This window comes from Quercus robur, chromosome 4 (genome assembly GCF_932294415.1).
Source record: "Quercus robur chromosome 4, dhQueRobu3.1, whole genome shotgun sequence".
In the NCBI taxonomy this organism is placed as follows: Eukaryota; Viridiplantae; Streptophyta; class Magnoliopsida; order Fagales; family Fagaceae; genus Quercus; species Quercus robur.
This window is the reverse complement of record NC_065537.1, coordinates 5,877,164-5,902,528: the sequence shown is the minus strand read 5'-3', so window position 1 is coordinate 5,902,528 and position 25,365 is coordinate 5,877,164. Positions and strand designations below refer to the sequence as shown.

General features: G+C 31.5%; 1 protein-coding gene and 1 long non-coding RNA gene across 3 annotated transcripts in view; both read left to right on the top strand.

The window, feature by feature from the left end:
• Window positions 1-2,191: 2,191 nt before the first annotated feature.
• On the top strand, window positions 2,192-4,267 carry LOC126720457 (uncharacterized). Its single transcript, XR_007653411.1, has 3 exons — window positions 2,192-2,273; window positions 2,804-2,945; window positions 3,848-4,267. It is a non-coding gene; the product is annotated as an uncharacterized LOC126720457 (long non-coding RNA).
• Window positions 4,268-14,661: 10,394 nt separating this feature from the next.
• LOC126720433 (beta-amyrin 28-monooxygenase-like) overlaps window positions 14,662-25,365 on the top strand; it is a 46,510-nt gene continuing 35,806 nt past the window's right edge. Inside the window, exons 1-3 of one of the 2 annotated variants that reach the window (XM_050422937.1) lie at window positions 14,662-15,613; window positions 16,408-16,595; window positions 16,695-17,053. In XM_050422937.1, the coding sequence (XP_050278894.1) occupies window positions 14,662-15,613; window positions 16,408-16,595; window positions 16,695-16,997 (1,443 nt within the window). In that variant the 3' untranslated portion in view covers window positions 16,998-17,053. Of the gene's footprint in view, window positions 15,614-16,407; window positions 16,596-16,694; window positions 17,054-25,365 lie in introns of those variants that run through there. The other variant, XM_050422939.1, reaches the window with a different exon arrangement.

Genomic DNA, 25,365 nt, shown 5'->3' with positions numbered 1-25,365 from the left:
GGGTCAAAGCTGTTTTATTCTAATCTTATTGATTACTGCATTTTGAAACCTTTTTTTTTATTTATTTTATTTATTTTTTGTTGTTGTTGAAAACAATGTTGTTTCTTTTGATTCAGTTGGGTTTTATTTGGAATATTCATCTCGTTTGAGTGATTAAAAAGAGGTTAATTTTTAAAAATTGGTGTTATGCATTTGGGATCAATGTTCTGAGCTGTATCTTATGTGAATGATAAACGGTTCATTTTTGTTTTGTAAGGCTCTGTTAATTATGGTGGAACATGTTTGCACTAGAAAACTAGTATATTCTAGGTGTGAAAGACATATATTGTTTAGAGTGTAGCTGAGATTATATGATTTCTATAGATTGGTGACTTATATCATCCACTGAAAAATCCTCAATCTTTGAAGGTTTTATCTATTGAAAATGGGAAGTATACGTGAACTTTCCTGTGTGATTAGTGAGTTGTTATCTCTGACTGATTATCCTTCATCAAGGGAAAACTGTGCATTGAATCATGATACCACCATACCCGACTTCTAAATGTATTGTGGTGGTGTAGTTTTAGTATAATTGGAGATGCTTTGGCATTGTAGAGATGCAAGAGATGTATTGTTATGTTTTGCGAGGGATGTTGGCATTCTTTTCACCAACATAAAGGTAGTGGTGCTTCTGAATCATGAAAATCCTGTGTGTGCGTATATTTAGGTCCCTTCCTGTTCATGTTCAGAACATTGTTGGCTTACATATGAATCCATTGATTAGGTCCCTAGGGTGAAGTTTATGAGGTGGGTGCTACTTGTGCTTAGTGGGTCAACAAAATGAGCTTGTTTAATAGACCTTGTTTGACGCTATATAGGAATGAGCTTCTGTAGGCTCCTGATGAGTCATTTCCAAATTGAGTTGGGGAAATAAAAAAACTCAATTGATATTCAGACCTCAAGCAATATTTTCTTTGTACCGATAACTTTATTAGATCTTGTCCATTTTGTCCAATGCCATCTCTAGATTGAGACATTTTCGTTTGTATTTTGCATATTATTTCAAGCAATTGTAACCAGTCATCAAATATTTGCTATTTCATATTTTTTCCAGGGTTTGGAAACATGTTTTCTAGAAAGAGGATAGAGTCAGTGATGCCACTTGTGGCAATGGTTACGATACTTTAGCAATGGTCAAAAGGGTCGCTGATGAATCAGCCAGGGGTTGTGTTTATGCAATCAATATTCGGAATGATGCTTTAGAGAATACTTCTTTGCTAGAAGATTCACTCAATCCACTGCAGGTGCCCTTATCCACAGTTCCTTTTTTTTTTTTTTTTTTTTTTTTTTTTTTTCTATGGGAAGAAGCAAATTGTACATTTATTATTTTTGGTTCGTCACCCTGCTATTTTTGGATAATGAAGCTTCTGAAGGAATCCATTTTCAGTATTAACATATATGGATCTTCAGTTCAAAAGTAAATTCTAGTGCTCTCTGATGTTAATTCGTAGTGCATGAGTGCCAGAGCTGGAAATTTTCTGATTCCAAATCACCTAAGACTCTCTTAGTGTGCTAATCATGTATGTATGCAATTTCTCATTTAGTGTATAAACTAAAAAGTCAATTTTATTACTTGTAGCTGAAGGGGACACCAAATGTGATAAAGCTCGGATGGGCCACTGGACTTACTTTCAGTGTTTTTAGAAATGACAATTTGCGTGTTGATGAATGATGAAGCATTCACTATTCTTGGAAATGAAGGAGATCATCTACACCTGTTCTTTTACATGTTCAACCTTCGTTCACATGTAGGTAGACTGTCCGTTTACTGGAGAACAAAAACAAAAATTGGAATTGCCAATATAGATGTAAACACGGATAGAATTCCCCTTAGTTAAATATCTAATTTATATAATTCCAATTTCGTTGGATGCCCCTGAAGGGACCTCTTACACTAATTTAGAATGTGGAATTGTTGATTTGAGATTTCTTTATTTTTCTGTAGTATCTCACATTTCAAATATGTAATAATGAACAACGCTTACATATGCATGTTGATCATACCATTTTATGTTTGGTTGCTAAATGTATTAAAATTGAACCATTTTTTACGATTTGTTTCTTTTGGAATTGGAGACATGTTATGTATTTCTAAGGCTAATCAACAATTATATTGTCATTAATAATTTTACACATAGTGCGATTGCTTATGAGTTCCAAATACGTGCAGTTAAGAAGCTCTTGTCCAGGTGCCTCAGTAAAATGGGCAAAGTTGTTCCCGAGGCCTCTGTAAGGTACTTGCTATGCCCCTAGTTTATTGACAATCTTCATTTAAATGTTGTCTTTAGAATTGGTGAAATGATGTAAACTATTAAGGTTATTTTTCAATTTTCAAATACATTTTTGGATTGATCAAAGATGTCACATTAGTTTAGAAATTTAGATGCTTTTATGCAGCATTATTTTCATGTTCAAATTAAAGTGGATCTTATGTTTTCCATTTCCATTTTTTTTAAATACTTATCAAAAAAAAAAAAAAAAATTTAAAATACACTTTTACTTTCTGATTTAGTTATGTTGTTTTTTTCCTCTCCCCCCCCCCCCCCCCCCCTACTGAAAGTTAATTACAGTATCTTTATTGTCATAAGGACCTCAAAAGAATACTTTTAACTATTTGAAAATGTGAGATACTCCAACTTTTAGCGGACATGTTTATTGTTTTGGTTTTTCACTCGAGGCCAACTTTTAATTGTGTTACTATTGAGTTATTTGGTGTTAGTTATCACATAAAAATTTAACAACTGTGTAAACTCTTAATTCTCAGGTCCTGAAAACCTGGAATTTGGCTACAGAAGTCCAGATTTGAGCTCTTTTAAGGGCCACATTCTCAACAAATCATATACCATTATGCATTTCCTCAATACCTCAGCCCAGGTTCTTCAGATCTTACATATGGTTTGAAAAAGGTATTATCTCTTATTGCCAGTTGATATTAAATTTTTCACAATCCATCATAAATCATGATTAATATGCAAATTAAATCACCAAATGAACATGTACAAATAGTAAGATCTGGAACATTATCATTGGAGATTATAACATGCTAGTTGATGCTATTATACCATGTTTCTGCAATCCATAACAGTTTGTTTTCATTATATGATACTAGAACCTGATTAGTTCCTTAAGGCAACATTCAAGAATAGGTGTTTTCATATTAGCGAGTAAAACAATCTAGTACCTTTTCCCTAGCAGATCTTCTTGGCTTTCCTTTTAATTCTTTTCTGTTCTGACTTATAATGGAAGCCAGTAAGATACTTTTATGCTTCAATAAATAAACTTTTCATATCTAATTATTTAAGACAGTGCTTAGAACTAAGGTTTGTAGAGAATGCATAAAAAAGATGCCCTAACATGGTATAAATATTGTTACAACTAGCACATAAGTAACTGCCATAAATTCCCTGATATTTATATTGGTATAGCATGTTCACTTGGTCATTTCATTTCATGTGTGCAGTGGAATTTTTAACATCAGCTAAGCAATATGAAATAAATAAATAGTGTCTGCATTTATGATCATATAGTTTAATATATAAATGAACAAACTATTATCTAGAAAGAAGAATTCCAAACATCTATAGCAGTTAACTCTGGTATCTATCCTACAAGCAGGGAGATGATAAAATTGGTTTCATTTTTAAATTTATGCTCTGCATATTTCATTGTAGTTATTAAAATTCGTTTGTGACTTTTTTGGGATTCATGTAACATCAGGCAAAGTTGTAAATTATATTACTGCACTTTATCAAGAACCACAACACATGCATCCTAACAAGGCAAAAATTGATGACCTGGGTGCTTTTAGGCTTTTTGCTTTCAACTTAGGTTACCTTCTTGCTGATGACAAAAAAATAATTACAAAGCCAGAAATAACATTACTTGCACAGGAAGCTGCAAAGGGAATCCTAATGTCAGGAGGACTTATCAGCTTGGTGGTTCATGTGCGGCATCCTGGTGGCTGGTGATATATCTGCTCTTGTTAATTCTTTTCATTATTATTTTTTCTTTGCTCATTATGCTAGTTTGCTATGAGTGATCTGTGTTTTATTTGGCTCACCTATCATCACCTGGTTGACTGAAGATTGTAACATACTAATGAGGTCGATCAAAGCCAAAATTGAAGTTAATTTTGCCCCCAATTGGTAGAATGAACAATTTAAAGTTGATTTGTTGAGACATGACCGGTCATCTAAGTAACAATAAATACTTGTTCTCTAGTTCAAAATATAGTCATTTTTGTTTTCTTAGTTGTAAGAATTTTTCTGCTCTAATCATTGCCTACACCTACAGACTGATTTTTATAATATGAAAATAGTTTAGATTCAGTGGAATCACATTGCTTCTCTCATCCTTTTCCTGATATTTTCTTCAGTTTATATCAACTTGAAAAATTGGTCAAAATGTAAATTTTTCTTAGCCAATTGATATTAACTTTGCCAGGGATGCATTTAAATAGCCAGATATGAATTTAATGACACATAATAATTTGAGTTTTAGAGATTTTTTTCAAACAAAAGTACTTGTAACATTGTCAATTCGAAATGATATTGTACATCTAATCATTTCAAATCCATTTATTAATGATGCACAGATTTATTCATAAAATTTCATCAACAGGAAAGAATTGTCATTTCATATTCTATTCAAGTCATTTAGATAAAATATAAATTCTTCTCCTTAAATCTATCGAAGGGTTTGGCTTGTATCAAGTGTATTAGAGCATTGGACGCAATATGGACACAACACTTATTAGTCTCATATCTTGTCCAACATACTGGACATTAGTCTTGCCTGCTATTTGAATAAACTCTCAGGTGAAAATCTACCTCTTAAGAGAGGAAATTCTCAAGCCTTTCATTGTCCCGTCGCCACATGATAATGGCTCCTAATCGGCTAGTAGGGGCCCTGGTCAAGTGGCAAACTTTAATTAATCGTTGACAACAACCCACTGACTGATCAACCCCATCAAAATTATTAAATAGTGTACCAAAATTTTCTTCTGTTTCACTTTTTAATGCCATTTTGCTTTGAAATTGCCAGTTAACGCTTGGATCTGCTGCAAGTTCCAATTGTTAAACCCACCATGTGTTCCTATACTTGTTTGCTTACTCAGAAGATGGTGTCGTTAAATTCAACTTAACGTATATTTAAAACGTTTTAGCATAGGTACGCATACATTATATTCACCATAATATGACACTCTCTCACATGCAATAACCCCACTTGATCGATGGTATTACTTCATAGGTTGTAATTTTGGATTGAGTACGTATGTTCATTAACAAGCATGTCCATTCCCAAAGGGTGCATGCTTGCCTATAAATTCTAGGACCCTCATATTACTTAAGACGTTTTTATTCTCTGTAATTTTTATGACCCTTCAAGTAAGGGCAATAGAAAATAACCCTAATTTCCTCATCTTCAACCATTGCAATTGGAACCCATCTAAACCACTGCATACCAATCAACAACCCACTAACCCACGACCCATGACATGACCCATTAGTAGTCCACACCAAATGCAACCCACGAGCCATGGCGTGACCCACTAACCCATCCACCCCATCATGATCAACGACCCACCACCACTATAATAACCCACAACCATGTTGGAATCCATCAACCCAACCACCACAACCCGATCAAAGAGAGGAGAAAGGTCTTAGATGAAAGAGAGAGGGACAAGAAAGAGAGGGAGTAGATTCAGCAAAATAAAAAGAAGAGAGGGAGCATAGATAATTTGTTCATGAGAGAGAGAGAGAGAGAGAGAGAGAGAGAGAGAGAGGAATAAAATACATAATTTCCATATAATTTTCAGCAACAGTGAACTACTAGAGATGACAGTTTTCTATAGCTAAGTATTAAAAATTTTTAAGTATACCACATATTGTGGGTATTTTTAGAGGGTTGGGTTTTAGCTATTTGAGCACTATTGTTGTGAATGCTCTTAGATGCCCTACCTTATCAGTTCTTCAATTAAATTCAATTATATGGATCTACCATCACACCTCTAACACTTACAACTAACCACGTGGCAAGTTGTGGCACAACTTGTGCCATTTTATAAGTCCCTTACTCAGAAAAAAAGGGGGGGGGGGGGGGGGGGGGGAAGGACGGTGTTTTCAAAATACATGAAGATGAAGCATGAGTATAGTATTAAGAATTTTGGTTTTGACCCTTTAGTCATTTTATAGGCTTTATTTTTAGGGAACTAATGGTGGCAAAAAATTAAAGAAAATATAATTATGAATATGTGGATTTTTGGGTGTGAGATAATAGTGGAAAATTATTGGATATTTTCGAAGCTTCTTTTTTGGGTTGTGTACTATTATAAGTTTTTCTTTAATTATTTGATTATTGAGTAAATGGTACCTAAAAAATTATTTTAGATGATATCTAAGGATTTTAGAAGAAGAGTTAGGGATAAGTTCTTTTGTGGTGTGCTAGTTGAGATAAGTAACCTTATCCTGATAAGTTATATTTTTGCTTATAGTACTGTATTTACAATTGTCACATTTTTATTTCAATTTTATTATTACATTGATTTATAGCAAGAAATAAGAAACAACATAAATATATTTGATTACTATATATATGATTTTATATATGTATTTGAATGAAATATTTGTGTTTGAACAATGATTTTATATATATATATGTATATATATGATTTTGGACAATTTGACTATGCTCTGACGTTGATACTCAACCAATGGGAGTTATTCATTAGTACCGAAACTAATTTCATCTAGGGCATCACGAGTCTATCGTGTTTTTAAACCCAGCTAATGGGAGATATACATTAGCACGGAATTAGTTTCATCTGAATTTGATGTCCAGACACATGGATATAGCATGACCATAGTAATAAAAGATTGTGTTAATTTTGAAACCCATAGTATATTATAACTTTTGACATATGTGAAATATTTGATCTTATAAACAATGTGTTATTTTGTCAATCTATATGCTTGTTTCAACTAGTTTGGTATTTGGTTACTTATTGAGTTGTCAACTCATTCCCCCTCTTTCCCTTTCAGATTCTAATCCTAGAGAGTAGTATGTGTATGGCTTCCGCTAGGATGTGCATATGAGTAAAGTTTTAGGAATCATTGGAATAAGATTTGGATTTTTATGTTTAAAAATTATCTTTTGTTTAGACTCTTAGTCGTAAGAGATTTAGTCTATTTTTTAGTGATGTTGGGAGGTTATTATTATATTTGGACTTTTGTGCTTAATTGGATTTGATCTAATATGACAATTGTTGAGGGTTTATTATTGCTCTTTGAAGGTTTTGCATGCTTGAAAGATAAAAAACCTTGTAAGTGTGTAGCTATTGTCATGTGCTTAGTCCTCTTGGTTGTGTTTAGGGCGCGGTAGAATTTCTTTGTGAATTCAATAAAAATGTCATCCCAATTGCATGTCTCCCTTTTTCAGGAAAACCTAGGAATTCTGGCTTAAAGGAAGTATAGAACAAAATTTTCAAGAAATGTTGACAAATTTGTTTGGATGTTTTAAAATAAAAGAATACAAATGAATGTAATATAAGTAATCTTGTTTGGAAGTAACATAGAGGGAACAAAATGGAATCATTTTATGACAATATTATTATTAGATCCCTATTCTATTTTAAAATAAAGGGCTGAATATATATGGGTATTTTGAGAGTTTTAGTAAAAAATTCATTAAATCTAATTCTATTCCTTCAAATTTCTTCTAATTTCGGGGGAAATGAAAATTTGAAGTTTTAAGGGAATAGAGAGGAATGAGAGTTCTCTCCTACTCATTCCATTTTCTCCCACTTAAACTCCTAAACAAGAGAATGTATTTTTCATTCATTCCATTAAAACTCTCAAACAAAGGAAGGGAAGAATATTCTAAAATTATTCTCTTCATTCCATTTCATTCCCTCCTTCTAAATGATGGCTTAGGGTCTGTTTGGTTAGGGTGAAATAGGAATGATATAAAATAGGGGAGAGAAAAGTGGAAAGAAAACTGATTTTATTGGTGTTTGGTTGGAAAGAAGGGGAGGATAGAAAATTGGTGGGCCTAGGTATTTTCTCCCCTGGCCCACTATAGTTGCAGTCAATGATTAAATTATCCCCTCCTCTTTTTACATGCTAGACGTTGCCTTTTTTTTTTTTCCTACTACTTTCCTCAGCTGTGGGCATGTTTCCTTTTTTTTATTTTTGCTTCTAGGGGTGTGATAATGCTTTGTTTTGCCTTTTCTTTTTTTTTTTTTTGGTTTAACTAGATGCAGTTTTTTTTTTTTTTTTTTTGATAAATTTGGTTGATTGCATTTTTTTGGGGTTGTTCGTAACATTTTTGTTTTAATACGACATTATTTTTTAACAAGGGTATATGAGTAAATTTATACAAACTCATTTTTTCTATTCCTCCACTTTTTCACTCTCAATCAAACACAAATGAGGAAATTAAAATATTTTCTATCCTTCAACATGTTCATTTATTTTCTATTTTCTATCATTCTACTTTTCTATCTTCTCAACTAGACGGACCTTTAAGAATTCTAATTTAGAGGAAGTATAGAACAAAATTTTATCGTAAGTTGACACATGTTTGGTGAGTATGGCTGAATTCTTCAATCTCAATATGGGCATAGGTTGTATCACGAACTATGGGACTTCACTCTCGCGAACTTAAATATATGTGCAGCAAATTCAATCCTAGCCGACCTAACATATTGTAAATATGCTATTATGGGGGAATTTGATAAAGAGAGATAATAGTAATAAGATTACATTGATAGTAACTCTAATTATGACTTCACTCTAGCCGACTTAAATATATGTGTAGCAAATTCAACCCTATCAGCAATATTAAAGCTATAGAATAGGTTTTTCTTTATTTATTTATTTTTTTAATTTTTTTTTCTATGTGAGGTAGAGCTCTAAAGACGTGTTGGAGTTTGGGTCTTATGAGAGCGGCTTTGTACTCACTGACGGATCCGGGAGGGCAATTGACCCCCATTATGTCTACTGACTAGTTACTAGCATGAACAAAAACTTAAACGTGTCATTTACCATTTTAAACCAACCAACCCCCTAACAGCGTATAAAAAACCAAAAAGAATATCTATTTTAAACAATATTTTTTATTATTATTTTTAATTATTATTATTATTATTTTTTTTATGTATAGAACAAATTGTCCCAATATCTACCGTATCTCTTTTGTTTTTGGGAGTACCATACCTACAAGTAGGCAACATGTTATACCTTCATTACATTAGACAGTACTAATATCACATCTGACTGAGTGACTGTACTTTTGTCACAATTTGTGGTTCTCTTATTTTTTTCACTGAGATTTGACAGTTCTATCGTCATATTAAGTAGTACTAACATAAAATATGATTGTATTTTTTTCACATTCGATGGTTCTCTTATTTTTTGCTCACATTTTACAGTTATATCATCACATTACGCAGTAATATCACAATTGACCATACTTTTATAACATTCGGTGGTTCTTTTATTTTTTCTCACATTTAATTGGTCCATCGTCACATTGGATGGTATAGACATCACATATGACTGTATTGTTGTCACGTTAGGTGTTTTCTTTATTTTTTTACTCACATTTAACAAATTTATCATCACATTATGTAGTACTAACATTACATATATATAATCGTATTTTTGTCATATTTGGTAGTTCCCTTATTTGTTACTCTTATTTGACGGTTTTATCGTCACATTGGGCAGTACTAACATCTTTTTTTACCATAATTTTGTCATATTTGACGGTTTCCTTTTTTTGTCATATTAAATGGTGTTGACATTACATTAGGTAGTACAAACATTACATATGATTTTACCATTATCACATTTGGTGTTCTTTTATTTTTTACTCACATTGGATAGTCTAACGTCATATTAAGTAATACAAACATCACATATAACTGTACTATTATCATATTAGGCGGTTCACTTATTTTTTAAGTCACATTAGGTTGTTCCAAGGTCACATTAGGTAATACAAATATCACACAAAAAATTATTCATGATTTCGCATAGCTTTTGAGCTCAACAGGTGTTGATGAAACCACGCATCATAAGTCTTCAATATGTGCTTAAATGCTTACGAAAAATATGTTATATTCTTTATATAATTCTGTGGGAACTAATATAAAGAAGCCAATATAATAATCTATGACATGTAAGAGAAAAAACTTTTTATCCAATTGACGGTGATGATAATTTTCTCAAAACCCAAGCTAAAGCATTAGAATCCTAACACTAATATTTAGTTTTTCAGTAAGAGTTAAAATTGTAACAGTGAATCATCCTACAACAAGCTAAAACTGATAAAAACAAAAACCCCGTTAAATTCCTAAAATTATCAAAATATTCCCCAAACAATAACACTTGATTAGTGACAACTGACAAGTGATTCTCAAAAAGAAAAGAAAAAAAAAAAAATAGTGACAAGTAGTATTACTATCATTTCTTTTCCTTATAAGCAAATCAGAAAGGTAATTTTTTTTTTTCTTTTCATGTATGTTATATATATTTTTATTAAGAACATTTACATTAGTTTATGCAAAAAAATATTGTCTATTTTAAAATAAGAAACTACATTTTTTTTTTTCTATTTTACCTAACCATTTTTTAAAACACTCATATATGGTTATTTATTCCATCTACTGTGACTAAAAGCTAATGGGCCTAACAATAATAATAATAATAAAAATTATGCCACTTAGGATGCCAGGTGACTTAAACTAAATTAAAAAAAAAAAAAAAAAAAGCTGAATTGAATTTTTCCACATGTAAGGGAATGTTTGGTAAATTGCAGTAGGTAATGTATTGTAATAGTTATTCTTATGATTTAATTATTCAATAGTTTGGCTATGTTATTATTACAGGGAATAACTATTCCTTATGAATAGTTATTCTTTAAAATGAGGAATAACTATTTATTTCTAAAAGGGATGTAATAGCTATTTCTTAGCAAGTGTATTAATTTATACAATTAATATTTTTTTAATAAACAAACTTTCCATCTGGACATAAAATTAAGAAAAAAAAAACTAATCTCTCTTTCAAATTTTTTTAAAAAATATTATTTTTTAGAAAATATAATTATATGAGTAAGATATTTCCTAAAATATATCTTAATTTTGATTCTTTTTAGTGATAGCGAGAATATTTTGTTCGTGTTAGCCAGAGATTTAAGGGACAATTTTGTTATTTTTGACATCTCATGGGTAGTTTAGTCAAAAAACTGTTTATAAAAAAAAATGATTCAGTTGAATTTTCTTTGGAAAATATTTTACAACAAAACAAACTATTCCTTAGTCACGTTGGATGGTATTGTCTTTACATAAATGATACCAATGTCCCGATCAGTCTAGGCATATCAACTTTTTTTTTTCTTTCCCTTTTTAGATCAATTCAAAGATGCAACTTAAGGCCCTAGACTTTTAGATAAGGCTCTAGTGTTGTTGTCCTTGATCGTATGCTAGACAAGGCTGATATCATGCGTACGATTCATTATTATAGTGAAAACATGATAATGGAGCTTCATGTATCAAGTACCCCATAAGAAATCACTAAGTTTAGGGAGGATTTAAATTGTGGGGGAAAATGGAAAGAGAGATAATAGTAATAAGTTTACATTAATAGTAACTCTAATTAGGGCTTCACTCTCGTGGACTTAAATATATGTGCAGCAAATTCAACCCTAGCCGCAATATTAGATCTATAGAATAGGTTTTTGTTTATTTTTTATTCTATTTGAGATAGAGTTTTATGGATTTACTTGGTGTTTGGGTCTTATGAGAGTAGCTTTGTATTTATTGGCGGAGCCGGGAGGGCAATTGACCCCCATAATGTTTACTTACTAGTTACGTGCATGAACAAAAACTTATATGTACCATTTACCATTTTAAACCAACCAACCAACCCCCTGACAGGATATAAATAACTAAAAAGCATATCTATTTTAAATGAGAATTGTTTTATGCAATCAAACAAATTGTCCCAATATATTCATAACAATTGAGATTTCAATCTCTCATAAGTCAAAATAAAATAAAATAAAATAAAATAATGAAATATTAGAATGAGACCTACCACAATTAAAGATAAAGATATTGTAATTTTTTTTTTCCCTAGCTAACTCTATCTCAATTTTCACCAATATTTAGTACTAGCGGCACCTTTTGAGTTCATTTCCCCTTCTATGCCAAAATTTTCCTTTTCTACAGCAATCCATCCCACATTTTATTGGGGAAAAAAGAAAGAAAAAAACATACACCCACAATTAAGAGCATTCACAGTAAAATATCTAAAAAATATAGCTTTTAACAACTTAAAAAATCACTTTATTTATTTTAATAATTCATTTTACAATACACCCAATATCAAAGGTTCTATTTTAACATATAACACATTAAAATAATATAAACAACATAATAAAATAATATATCCTACACAATAAGCACTACAAAAAACTAAAAAGAGAAAAAAGAAGGACAACAATGTATCGTGCCATAATTAAAATAAAAAATAAAAAATAACTCTTAGCTATAGTGAACTGCTATCTTTGGTAGCTCTATGCAGCTAAGAGTTAAAAATTTATAAGTATGACAACTTTGATGTTGAAGGTATTTTTAGTGTGTTGGTGCTAAACTAGCTTTTTAGTTATTTTAACTACTTTATTGTCGTGAATGCTCTAATATCCTTGTATATAATGTATTATAGCCCTAAAGCCTCCACTTTTTTTTTTTTCTTTCCCTACTCTATTTCTTGACTTTGTCACAATTTTAAAGTGTAGGTTTTTGCTGTAAACCTAAATTTTTTCTGTTTAAAAACTAAGAAAAATTGAGAAAGAAATATTTAATTCTCTAAATATTTTTTAAAAGCAATCAAGATGGTGAGACTATACGACTTTGCAGGTATATTGCTCACTTTGAACACTTTTAGATTAATTTATTTTCTCAATTTATTTTGATCAATAAATTAGATGTCTAAAATTTATGTATTTAGATAATGTTTTACCTTGATTGTTAGTTTTATTTGTGTTTCTATATTTTAATGATATAAAATATATACTTGTAATTAATTAAACTATGTATGAAAAAATAAATTATAATTTACGTTTATATTATATTTTGAATGACAATTATAATTGTTTAGAAATATTTGTTTATTTGTTATTAATACCGGTTAATATTTTGATTAAAAAAAGGGTTAATATATATATATATATTTTTAATGTTCTTTTACTACTTCCCCCTACACTAAAATCCTCGCTCTGCCACTATTTTTCCTATTGTAAACTATCTCCTTGTCACTACCTACCAATACATAAATTTCCTGTATCTTTTTTTCTTCTCTCTCATCTTTAATCTTGCCTACTATTTCACTCTCTCTAGAAATGCAACCTCTTGCTCTCTCTGTCTCCCTCTAGAATCTTTCAATATAATTATAGATACAATTGTATAGGGTGGCTCTAATTTATGCCTAAACTTTTGCCACAAGTTTGACATCTTAAAAAAATAAAATAAAATAAAAACTCCAGTTTTTAGTCTTTTTGATCCTATTTGGGTGGGTCTCTCACATTGTATATCATTTTGCAATTTAGTATATAGCGATTGAAGAGGCAATTTATGTGTAATTTTAGTCATATGATTTTGTTTATGATTCTATTTACTTGTTTAAATAGAACATATAGATAATCTTATATATCAGCCCCCACACACACTCATATATATATATATATATATATATATTCCTCTTTTATACGCGATATAGAAAATATACCAACCACACATTTAAAAAAAATAATGTATACGTATTTAATAATTAAAAATAATGTATACACATTATGGATAATTTTAAGGGGAAAACAATGGTGCAATAAAAGGTATGTGCTCCTAAGCCTTGCAATCAAACGGTTTGGTATATGAAAAAAATAGCGATACATGCATCAAAATTGTTTGACTGATCTAATAGGTGACAATTATATAAACGAACCTGTCTCACATGGAAAATATTATATTGCCATTTTGCCTTTTGGTATGTAATTATAAGGGAAAACTAATGGTGCAATCTTGGTTTATGCAGTATGCATTGCCAATGTTTGCAATCGTATTATAGGTGTACGTAAGTAGTCCTAGAGCAGTGTCTTGGTTTTCTGGACTGCTTAAAAATTTGAGCAGCCAAATTAATTTTATGATTTTCTCAACAAAAAACAAATCTTTATGATCTAAATTTTAGTACATTTTAAGATGCAAAATTTGAAATTTCAGGGGGGCTAATATGCAAATTGTCATCTAAGTTAGAGGTATTTTCACCTACTCTAGGAGAAAAGCCCCGCCTAGCTCCGCCTCTGCCTAGGTGGCTATTATTTCTGTCCAATTAAATTCTCTCTTTTTGATAGTTTAACAGTTAGGAATGAGAGGATTTGAACTCTTTATGTCTCAGTTGAACACATCAAGAGATTCCAACCTCTCTCTCTCTCTAGAATGTTTCACTCTCTAGAAAATGCACGCACTCTTCTTTTCCTATATATATCCTAGCTAAACTTGCTAGAGCTTGTCCATCACCTTTTCACGTCTTGCTCATTGCTGTAATTGTGGAAGTTGGTATGGATTTCTTTCCAAACTTGCTTCACCTTGTAATCCTTTGTATTTCGGTCTCTCTCATATTCCTTATATATAAACAAAAATCCAATCATGCCAAGTTGCCACCCGGTAAAATGGGATGGCCTGTCATTGGAGAAACATTGGAATTTGCCATGGCTAGAAGAAGAGGAACCCAAGAGATCTTCTTTAACGACAGAATGAGAAAATATTCACAGGATCTCTTCAAAACCTCACTGTTTGGTGAGAACATGGTTGTGTTTTGTGGTGCTTCAGCAAACAAGTCTCTGTTCCACAACGATAAAAAAAATCTCTCCACTTGGTGGCCACGCTCCATGCAAAAAATAGTATCTTCTCCTGAACTTGTTGAAGATGTAGCCCAAAAAGATTTTGTTCAAATGAGGAGGGCCGTGGTTGAATTTCTCAAGCCCGAAGCTCTTCAACATTTCGTACCCATCATGGATTCCATGGCAAAGGAACACTTGGAGACAGAGTGGTCTCCTTACAGAGAAGTCAAAGTTTTTCCACTCTCCAAGAAATATGCCTTTGCGTTGGCTTGTAGGTTTTTTTTAAGCGTCACAAATCACAACCATGTGACAAAATTTGCTGATCACTTTGCCATTATCATACGAGGTTTACTGTCTGTGCCTATAAATATACCAGGCACAACCTTCAACCGTGCCATAAGAGCAGGCAAAGTTGTTCGCCAGGAGATTTTAGAAGTCATCAAACAGAGGAAGAAGGAGCTATCCGAGAATGATGGGACGGTTGCTCGTGACTTTTTAACTCACTCGCTCCTTGAATTAGATGAGAATGGAAAAGCTATTAATGAGATGATGATTGCTAGTAGAATTATGTCCTTACTTATTGCTGGCCATGATACCACAAATTCAGCTATCACATTTGTGTTGAAGTATCTAGCAGAGTTTCCTCATGTTTACAGTGAGGTCTTCAAAGGTACTTATCAACACTTGAACCCTGGCTTCTTTCAATTAAATTACAATTAAGCTATACTTCTTTCCTAGTATAAATAATCCTTATCAATAATGTCTCTACCATTTAACAATTTTCGATAGTATAATGTTGTATTGCGGTTGGGGATCAACAAGAATTTCAATTTAGAATTCGTTTTCATATTTTCTATATGTATATATTCAACTAAACTTGGTGTATATCTTTGTTAATATAGCACTGCTTAATAACTTCCTGTTGGATTAAAATTTGAAAATTTCCACCTTTTAATTAAATATTTTTGTACTTCTTAACATGCATGTCAAATTACATATTAATCGAATGTTATGTACTATTTGATCAATAACTTATGTTATTTATTATTCAATCCACAACTCATGTTTTGTAGAAAACTTGAGAATATAAAAACTTGAGAATATAAAAACTTTAAATTTAAACATTTTAAAAATAAGACAATTATTGATCTATGATGATCTTGATATTCGGGGTATAAGGAAAAAATATATATAATTTAATGGTTTATTTATCAAAATACATATCTAATATAAAATTATTAAATGGTCTAGCATTATCAATACATCTACATAAACACTATAGATGCAAAACCATACTGTGGCTCCCTAAGAAGAAATAGAAACTTTGTTTGGTATGCTATATGCTTTCAGACAAGTGACATAAGTTTTTTTTTTTTTTTTTTTTGAGAAACACAAGTGACATAAGTTATAAATGAAATTTCGAATGATTAATCTAATGAAAAAGTGGGCCTTATTTGTAAACAGAGCAAATGGAAATTGCAATATCCAAAGGCCCGAATGATTTGTTGAATTGGGACGACATTAAAAAGATGAAGTACTCTTGGAATGTGGTACTTGAGTCTATGAGGCTAACACCACCTACTCAAGGAACATTTAGAGAGGTTGTAAATGACTTCACTTACACAAATTTTACTATTCCTAAAGGGTGGAAGGTATGTGACACTTACCAAGTTATCGGTACATGAGCTAAATTATACATCAATTCTCTATGTTATAATGGTGATTCTTAGTGTTAATCCATATATTTGCAGACATTTTGGACTCCATATTCGACACATAAAAATCCCAAATACTTTCAAGATCCTGAGAAATTTAATCCTTCAAGATTTGAAGGGAATGGTCCTGAACCTTACACTTTTGTACCATTTGGAGGAGGACCTCGAATGTGTCCTGGGAGGGAGTATGCTCGATTAGAAATACTAGTGTTTATGCATAATGTGGTGACAAGATTCAAGTGGGAGAAAGCAATTCTAGATGAAAAGTTGTCTTTCTATGTATCACCCATTCCAGTTAATGGTCTTCCAATTTACCTTAAGCCTCATAGTCATAAATAATAGATTGAGTCAAACATTAATTGAATGACACAAATTTTATATAGGAAAATGTTAAATCTATCTAGCAATAAATGTAAATTGTGTCATTTCAATAACATAATAAATGAATGTTTGAATTGCTTTTTTATGATTTGTGACATATCAATATATAAGTCTCATGTAATAAAAATTGTAATATCCCAATATCAATCGTATGTGCTTAGCATTTATTTATTTCTTTTTATTCTTGGGAAGGATGTAAGCTTATCAATTGATATGTCATCAATCATAAAAAGAAAAAAAAAGGTAATGCAAAAATTTGATTGTTATGTTATTCAAATAACTCCAAAAAAAAAAAAAAAAATTCATTGCAATATCAATTTATAAGTTTTTAGTAATAAAATTGGTAATTACTTTAGCATTTTCTAACATTAATGAGTCCCCCTCTTAATTTCAATTATGCTTTATTTTTTTGGCCCCGAGGAGTATATTTATGCTCATTGTTTTGATTCAATTAAACTAACTACTAGCCCCCGAACTTGGAGAAATTATACAGTATTCTGGTGGATAATGTCACTTCTCCACCATTCCACTAAAAAACTCCTATTTGTTTAAAATTGTTGAGTCAGTAGTCAATTTCTGTTTACAAAAATTTTCTAACTCAGCAATTTTAAACAAGCGGGAGTCTTTTAGTAGAATAGTGGACCACGTCACTTATCTACCTTGAGGATCTTATAATTTCTCCTGAACTTGGATGTACACATATTTAGAGTTCCTAGAATGAAGAAATTTTTTATTTATCATCTAAATCTTGTACATTATTGTTCTTGCATTACCAAGTACATATTTGGCCGAATTAGGGAAGAACAAACACACATTGATTTTATGGGAAATTCTACCATACTCAATTTTGTTTTTTTGTTTTTGTTTTTTGTGTGTTTGTGTGTGGAACCTCTCATAGTTATAAGAATATTTATGATAGTAATCTAGTGACGTAGTGTTAGAGCCCGGAAATTATTTTACAAGGCCAAGCGAAGTATATCAATAAATTTTAAAATCAACAAAAATAAGAAACACACAAATATGTAGTATTATTTTAATATGGTATATTATGTAGTATTATTGTATGTTTATAAAAAAAATCGCCAAGAAAATTTTATATAGTTCAAGACAATTATTTTATCTCATTAAGTCATGTTCAATTATCCTCTAAATTGATTTAGTCCTAATTAATATTCTTTATGTTGGGTTATAGATTGACTCCAATTAAATAATGCAATTACTTAAGTTGATTAATTAGATCAAATTACATTCAAATAATGTGGAGGCACGAACAAATCACCAAATAATTTAGAGTGCAGCGAAAAATAAACTTGACAAAGTGATTTGTTGACAAATGGGGAAAACCTTCACAAGGCAAAAACCTCACTGGGTGAATATCAGGTCACCACTCCCAAAAATTCATTAGTCACCTAGATTAGATCTAGGAACCATAAATATAGAACCCTTTTGGTAGGATTGATCTTTACCAGAGCACGTATTCGGAGATTAGGTATAGAGATGAGAAGGTGTTAGGCACCTAACCCCACCCGACCCGTAGGTCGGCTTCCACTCATTGTGTTCCAAATCCTAATCCCATCAAAGGGTCCTCTAATATGTTATTCCAAACTCACACACACTAATATGCATCTAACATATATCCAAACATGACAAATGTCCCACACTCATCCAAAGCATAAAACCCCTACCATTCATCTAGCAAAATATATCCAAGGGCAGCAAACACATCACAAAACAATATCACTAATAAAGCATCAACATCAAACATATCCTAAACATCCAAGCATAGAATCATGACATCAACCAGCATATTCATCATGTTCATCAACCATATCATGCTCATCACCGCACCTATGAATCAATGTATGTTTATGTTTATGTGCATGCTCATATTATTCATCTAAGATATAAACCCTAATTATCATTATATCAATTAAACAAGTAAAACATGTTATTTTACTAACCCTAGACCTAGACATGTGAATACTAGATTCAATAGGACATAAACATGTGATTAAAACTAATCAAAATAAACAAAATAGTAAGAACCCTAAATCTGTGTTTCTAGGCACACGTATGCGTACGCATACATAAAACATGTGCACACATACACGCCTAGAAATATAGTTTTAAAGCACAACCAAACAACAATCAAATAGAACCTAGCATGCTTCTAATATTTAATTCAACCCTTCATTCAAAACATGGTAAGACACGACAAAACAAAATCAAACAAAGAAAAACATATTTCTAAGCATGTATAACAAATAAATCAAATTAAGAACAACAAGAGCACAAGTTATAAAAATTCAAATTAAGGAAGAGCCATGAAGAGAGGCTCACCTTGCTTATGGAACACTATTTGGTTGATATTTAACCTGCCCCTTAGTGCTTACACAACAAGATTGTATGATAATCAAGGAAATCAAAGTATTCAATAGTTCATAGATAATCACAACTCAAAAAAAAAAAAAAAAAAAAAGATATTATTGAAAAGATTGTTTGAAAAGGGTTTTGAAAGAGATTAGAAAATAGTTTCTGCCTTAAAACCAATAGACAGAGGTTTTGAAGAACCCAAGAACGTGCATAATCTGTGAGTGCAGAAGATTTAAGGTTAGAAAAGAGTTTTGGAAGAGTTTGGGTGAAAAGTCAACTCTCTCTAGTTAAGGTTTGAGTTTGGAGGCATAATGTTGTATTTATATGTTTAAATTAGGGTTTTCAGACTCATTTAGAGGGTCTTGGATGTTCCAAAGGGTTTAAGGGCCGGGGCCTATCAAAGAGGGAGGCTTTGGGCCCTAAAAAATAAAGTTATGGGCTTCCAGAAATGGCATTGCGTACGCATGGTCGGGGCATGTGTACGCATGCATGATTTATGAGTACACATGTTCCCAAAAAACCCCTAATTTTGACTACTCAATTGGCCTAATTTGAAACAGTCATAACTTACTCAATATCAATCCAAATTAGGCAAAATTTATGTTCAAATTGAAGCCCAGGATGTCTACTTTCCAATGAAATTAACTTCACTCGAAAATTCTTTGTGAATAAAAAGTCATAATCAAAAAAGTAAGAGAAGGTCATTTTTAAGCACCGTTTTAAAAGCGATTTGAGCACTTTTAAGTTGTAATTACTTCCAAACTATCAAAATAATCTCAATTACCTTTTGTAGCCATGTCAAGCTCATCATTGGAACTGAGGACTAAAGTTTATTAACCGGGTACTAATCAATAACATGTTGCATCAATACGATTTTCCTTAACATAACATTTATCCTTGGGGCGAGCAAGAGGTTGAGTTTGACATGCAGTTGAGGAGGAAAAGGGTCCAAGTCTTTTGGGTTTTGAGTCTGCGTAGGTCCTGGTGAAGAATGGATGAAAACATGATAAAATGAGAGAGACATAGGAATAAAGAAAAGAGTAGTTTAGTGCATGTTGAACTTTTATCACTTACCAGCATCACCACTGAGTGTTTATGAAACTATTCTGCCGTAAAACTTCTATTATTTTCCGTAGCCTTTTAGATATTGCTTAGCACCTACAAACTCTTTGATAGATTTCTATTTAGCCTCTTCTTCTTTTTTTCTTGCCAAGATTTTGTTGAAGCCTGCATATACCATATAGAGCCTCCAAATTGTTAATTTTCCTTGATTACAATTTACAAATAAAGAGAAATCTTTAATACTTTTTAATCAAAACATAAAATATTGTATGCAAAGTGGAAGCAAATTGATAATATTCATAGAATAACTTGTCCACAACAAATCACAAAGTGTGGGAAGCTTGAATATAGAAGAACGCCACGTATAATTACAGGCAAGCTCTATATAAAAAAAAAAAAAATGTAACCATGATATATTTTACTAATACATATAGAGTGTTCTTGTGTGAAACCTAAATTATGATTACTAACAATATAATCAATACCTGACCAGAGTCTCAGATGCATCCAAATCAGAGTTCTCCTGTAGAACCAAATCAAGCCTATCAATTTGCACAACAATCGGATCTACTTTTACATTATTCACCTATGGCAACTACAAAAGCATGGCAAATCTAAAAATTCCGAAGAAAATAAAACCCCTAATAAAATCAAATCCAATGTAATTACTAAATTTTAATTGAAACCATAATTATGAATATAATCACCACCGATTTAATTTCAAATTTTTTTTTTTATCTATTCCAGGGTGAAACTTTATTTGGATCAAACCTTATACACTAAGTTAGCTAACTCAATGTGATGTTCAAATACTATCGAAATTCATGTTAATACATTGTGAACAATGATAAATGTATTGTAAAGGAATATTATTAATATGAAGAAGGTTTCCATTAATTATTTACCAAGTTCAAGTTTATAATTATCAAAAAAAAAAAAAAAGAAAAAAGAAAAAAGAAACTTGAAGTTTATAAATCACAGACCAACAAATGAATTGTACTCCCACAATTAAATTAACAAAAACAAAAATTAAAAATGCAATATTTCTAATTAGTCTTTATAAACGATTACTACTTATACAATGGATTAATTAAAAAGATGAATCTTACCAAAACATTGGTTAAAATAAGAAAACAATAAAAGCCCACTGCTTTCCTAATCACTCCAGAGAATCAATTCTTAGATATGACATATGAGATGGACTACATAAAGAGGAATTGTACCAATAAACAAAAGTTGACACTGGTGATGTGTAGATCATTTCGTTCATGTGTCTTTCTCGACTGTCTCAAGCTTAGCTCAGAAAATTCCAAGGCAGCAGCAACGGATGGTTAAGAAGAGAATAAAGTGGAGAAGATAGTAGTAATGGAAAATTATTGAATACTCTTGGAGTACCATAAATGTGTACTCTCCCTCTCACATGAATTGTGGGTCCCACCATAAATTTAATTAGTAGGACCCACAGTTATGTGAGAAGGGGGAGTACGCATTTATGGTACTCCGAGAGTACCCAATAATTACCCAGTAGTAATAGTAAACTGAATTAAATTGGGAAGTCAAAAACAGTGAGAAGCATTGAACGTGAGCAATTGAGTTTTAATTTCAATATGTAGCAATTGAATGTTAGCCAATTGGGTTGATGGTTGGGAGATGAAGAGTTGAGAGAAGGTGGAAAGACAATGGATGAAAAAACCCTTCACAAATAAGCACGGAAAAAAGAAGAAGAAGAAAGGTTAACAATGATAGGGTCTAACATGCTGAATTAATGAACAATGTCTTGGAGAGAGTCTCTTGTGACAGCTCTATGTGGAAATTGTAGAAAGACTATTGCAAAGGATATGCCACTTGGCAGAACCTTGTACTCTCCTCCATGAGGTCTTTGTTTATATATATATATTGATTGATTGATTTGACACAATTAGACAAAACCCAGTTGGCTACTGCCATTAATTTGCTAGTTGTCACTTTATTATGGTTTTTTTAGGAAGTTTTAGGAAAATGAAATGTGAATATATCAAACACTCATTTTAGGAATTTCGATTTTAGATTGTAGAATTGATTTTTCATTTGTATGTGTTATCTATTGCTTTGAATATATGTACTTAAAATTTGCTATACTAATCAATCAATATCTATATCTATACAAAAGCTATCTTTTGGTACTTTCAAAAATTGAATTCTTCGCTTATAATTGCTTGAGTTAAGATTGTGAGTTTTTTTTTTTTTTTGGCTATTTTCTTTTATATATTTTGTTATTGTGTATATTGATTTCCAAAGGACACTAGAAATCTAGAACTGAGAAGTCGATAATTGTTTATTATAGTATAAAAGTCACATTGTCAATGTCTTTTTTAAAAGTTTTTTTGATCTTAGCATGTGGCTTGAGTAGACTAGACTTTTCAAAATGAATCAAAGCCGAACCTACTGTAAATCTTAAATTTTGATTACAAGGATCAAGTAATTATATCATCTTGTGGAGGTGATTTAGTCAATGGTAATTGAATTTGTAGAAGAAAATTGACTCCACTATTCAATCCACATTGTTTAGATTCCAAGCTTCTTCCTAGAGTGAATCTCTTGATATTTCAAGAAAGAAATACGTACTGACTTTTTTCCTACAATAAATTGAGTTTTGGTTTAATGGTGATTGTCAATACCTCGTGGTGACGCGAGTGACTGGGATGAGTTGATTTTAACCTATTATTCACCAAAGGTAAGTGAAGACACCACCAATAATCATTGAATTTTTTCTAAGGTGTGATTAGTCACCTGGTTTTATTTGATTTTTTTACCAATCTTAGGCTAAGAAAAATGGTCGTTTTTCCTAATCTAATGTGAATTATAAAAAAATATTGATTCTTGAGTTTGGAAGTCTGGTTACATGCGAGGAAGGTGTTAGGCTCCCCACAACACCTATTCGAAGACAGTCATTTGTTTTGGTAAAATCTTAATTTTTAAGACATTAACAGTTAAAAACAAGCTATTGGCATTAGCTTTCGGGGGTTCAAAATAATTGGGTTTTGAGGTTTGATTTTGGAAGGGGTGTGGTCACTTATCAATGCTTTGCTTGCACATTTGGAATTGTTGCCAAATTTCCATGACAAAAATTTGGCAACACCTCGCCTTATTTTCATGGTGAAAATGATGTAGCATTTCGCCTCAGTATGCCATAGCACACAAAAAAAAAAACACTATCCTAATCAAGCTTTCACGGTGAGAATACAGCAACAAAGGTGCCCCATTTTCATAGAGAAAATCAGGTAGAGTTTCGCATTTGGTGCGTTACGGCGCACCGACAAAGTTTCGTGCCTGTGTATATGGTGCGCATTAGTATGTTCGTGCTAAGACAAGCCAAATCTCACCAATTGCAAGTTAAATTAAATTCAAACTCCGCTTGGAATTTTCGAGAAACAAATAATTCTTCAGACTAATTTTCTTTAATTTATTGTTCTCACACTAATTTCCAAGATAAAGTTTCTTCTCTTCAATTAGGTTTATCTTGACCACTTTCCTTAAAGAAAAGAGACTAATATTTTATTGACATGTATATTTACAAAATATGCATGGAAGATAACATAATTTAATGTCTTAATTTCTCGGTGATAAAAAGTCAAGTGGCGCAACTTATGTAGTTTAGTGGTGCAATGAGGCGCGGTCAACAAAAAGTCAAATGTTTTAACTATTAGTTATTACTAGTCGCTAACCCGTGTGATACACGGGAAAGCACAAAGAATATCTACAAAATTTATATAACATTATAGCTATATTGGTTAGGTTCAAACACTCTCTTCTTGAATTATCAAATTATTAAAAAAAATTAACCCTCTTCTTCACTTTTTACTCAAACTTGTTTTCATAACTCATATTTAAACAATCGTAGTAGAAAATTTTCTACTAATAGTAAAATTTGTGTATACAGTTTCATGTAAAGTGTACATACCCATATTCTATACCTCTAAGTACGGAAACATCACAAATCCTTTACAAATGTGGGTTAGATTTAAAACAATCTACATATATTCCAAGTCTGATGAGCCAACTCAATGGTAGAAAAAAGTTCTTTATAAAATTAGATAGTAACATATTTTACAAAAGGGGGCAATTTTTTCTGACTCTATCTTGCTGCTCATATTTTTCAGTATACAACAAAGTGATTTATCTATCTAGTTACAATGGGCAATAGCATTGGCTGTTCTTAAGCACAATTCAATACAGACAAATGAGATAGAAAAGAAAAAAAGTAACATAACAAATACAAAAAGTACTACTATTTCAGTCCTCCAAAAATCCATAAACAAAACCCTTTCCTAGCCCAAAAATACAAAAACTTCCCTCCCTGAGAAGGCCGAGACCACAAAAAACTCCCCCCAGCAGTCAGACCAACCTCTCAAAGAAACCCAAAGAAAGCATGACCAAAAACATATAAAGCTTCCTCCTTTTTCTTATTGAACCAAGAAACCCAGCAAAGGCAGCTCCTTTTCCCATTCACCCCTAACAACCAACAACAAGAACATATACAACAAAGCAAGCAACAAGGCATGGGAGCAAAAGTAAAAAAGGGGATATGGAAAAAAGCAGGGCAAAGAAAAGAAAAGAGAAAGAAGCAGAGATGACCCAATAACATTTCCCCACTTTGTTCTTACTTTCTTTTGTTTCTTCTCTATATTTAGCTATTGATGCTTAAAATATTAAGTTCCAGCAAATAATTCTTATTAAAAATCACAAAATTCAGAGTTCTAGATTAAAAACAACCAAATTTTGTGTTAATTAGCAACTAATGTAATAATGAGTAAATGGAATATATTACAGAATTATTTAGATTACATTTTTTTCTTCTTCTTCCTCTTCCAATAACAAACTACAAAATTTGTACTAAAATGATAAACTTTGA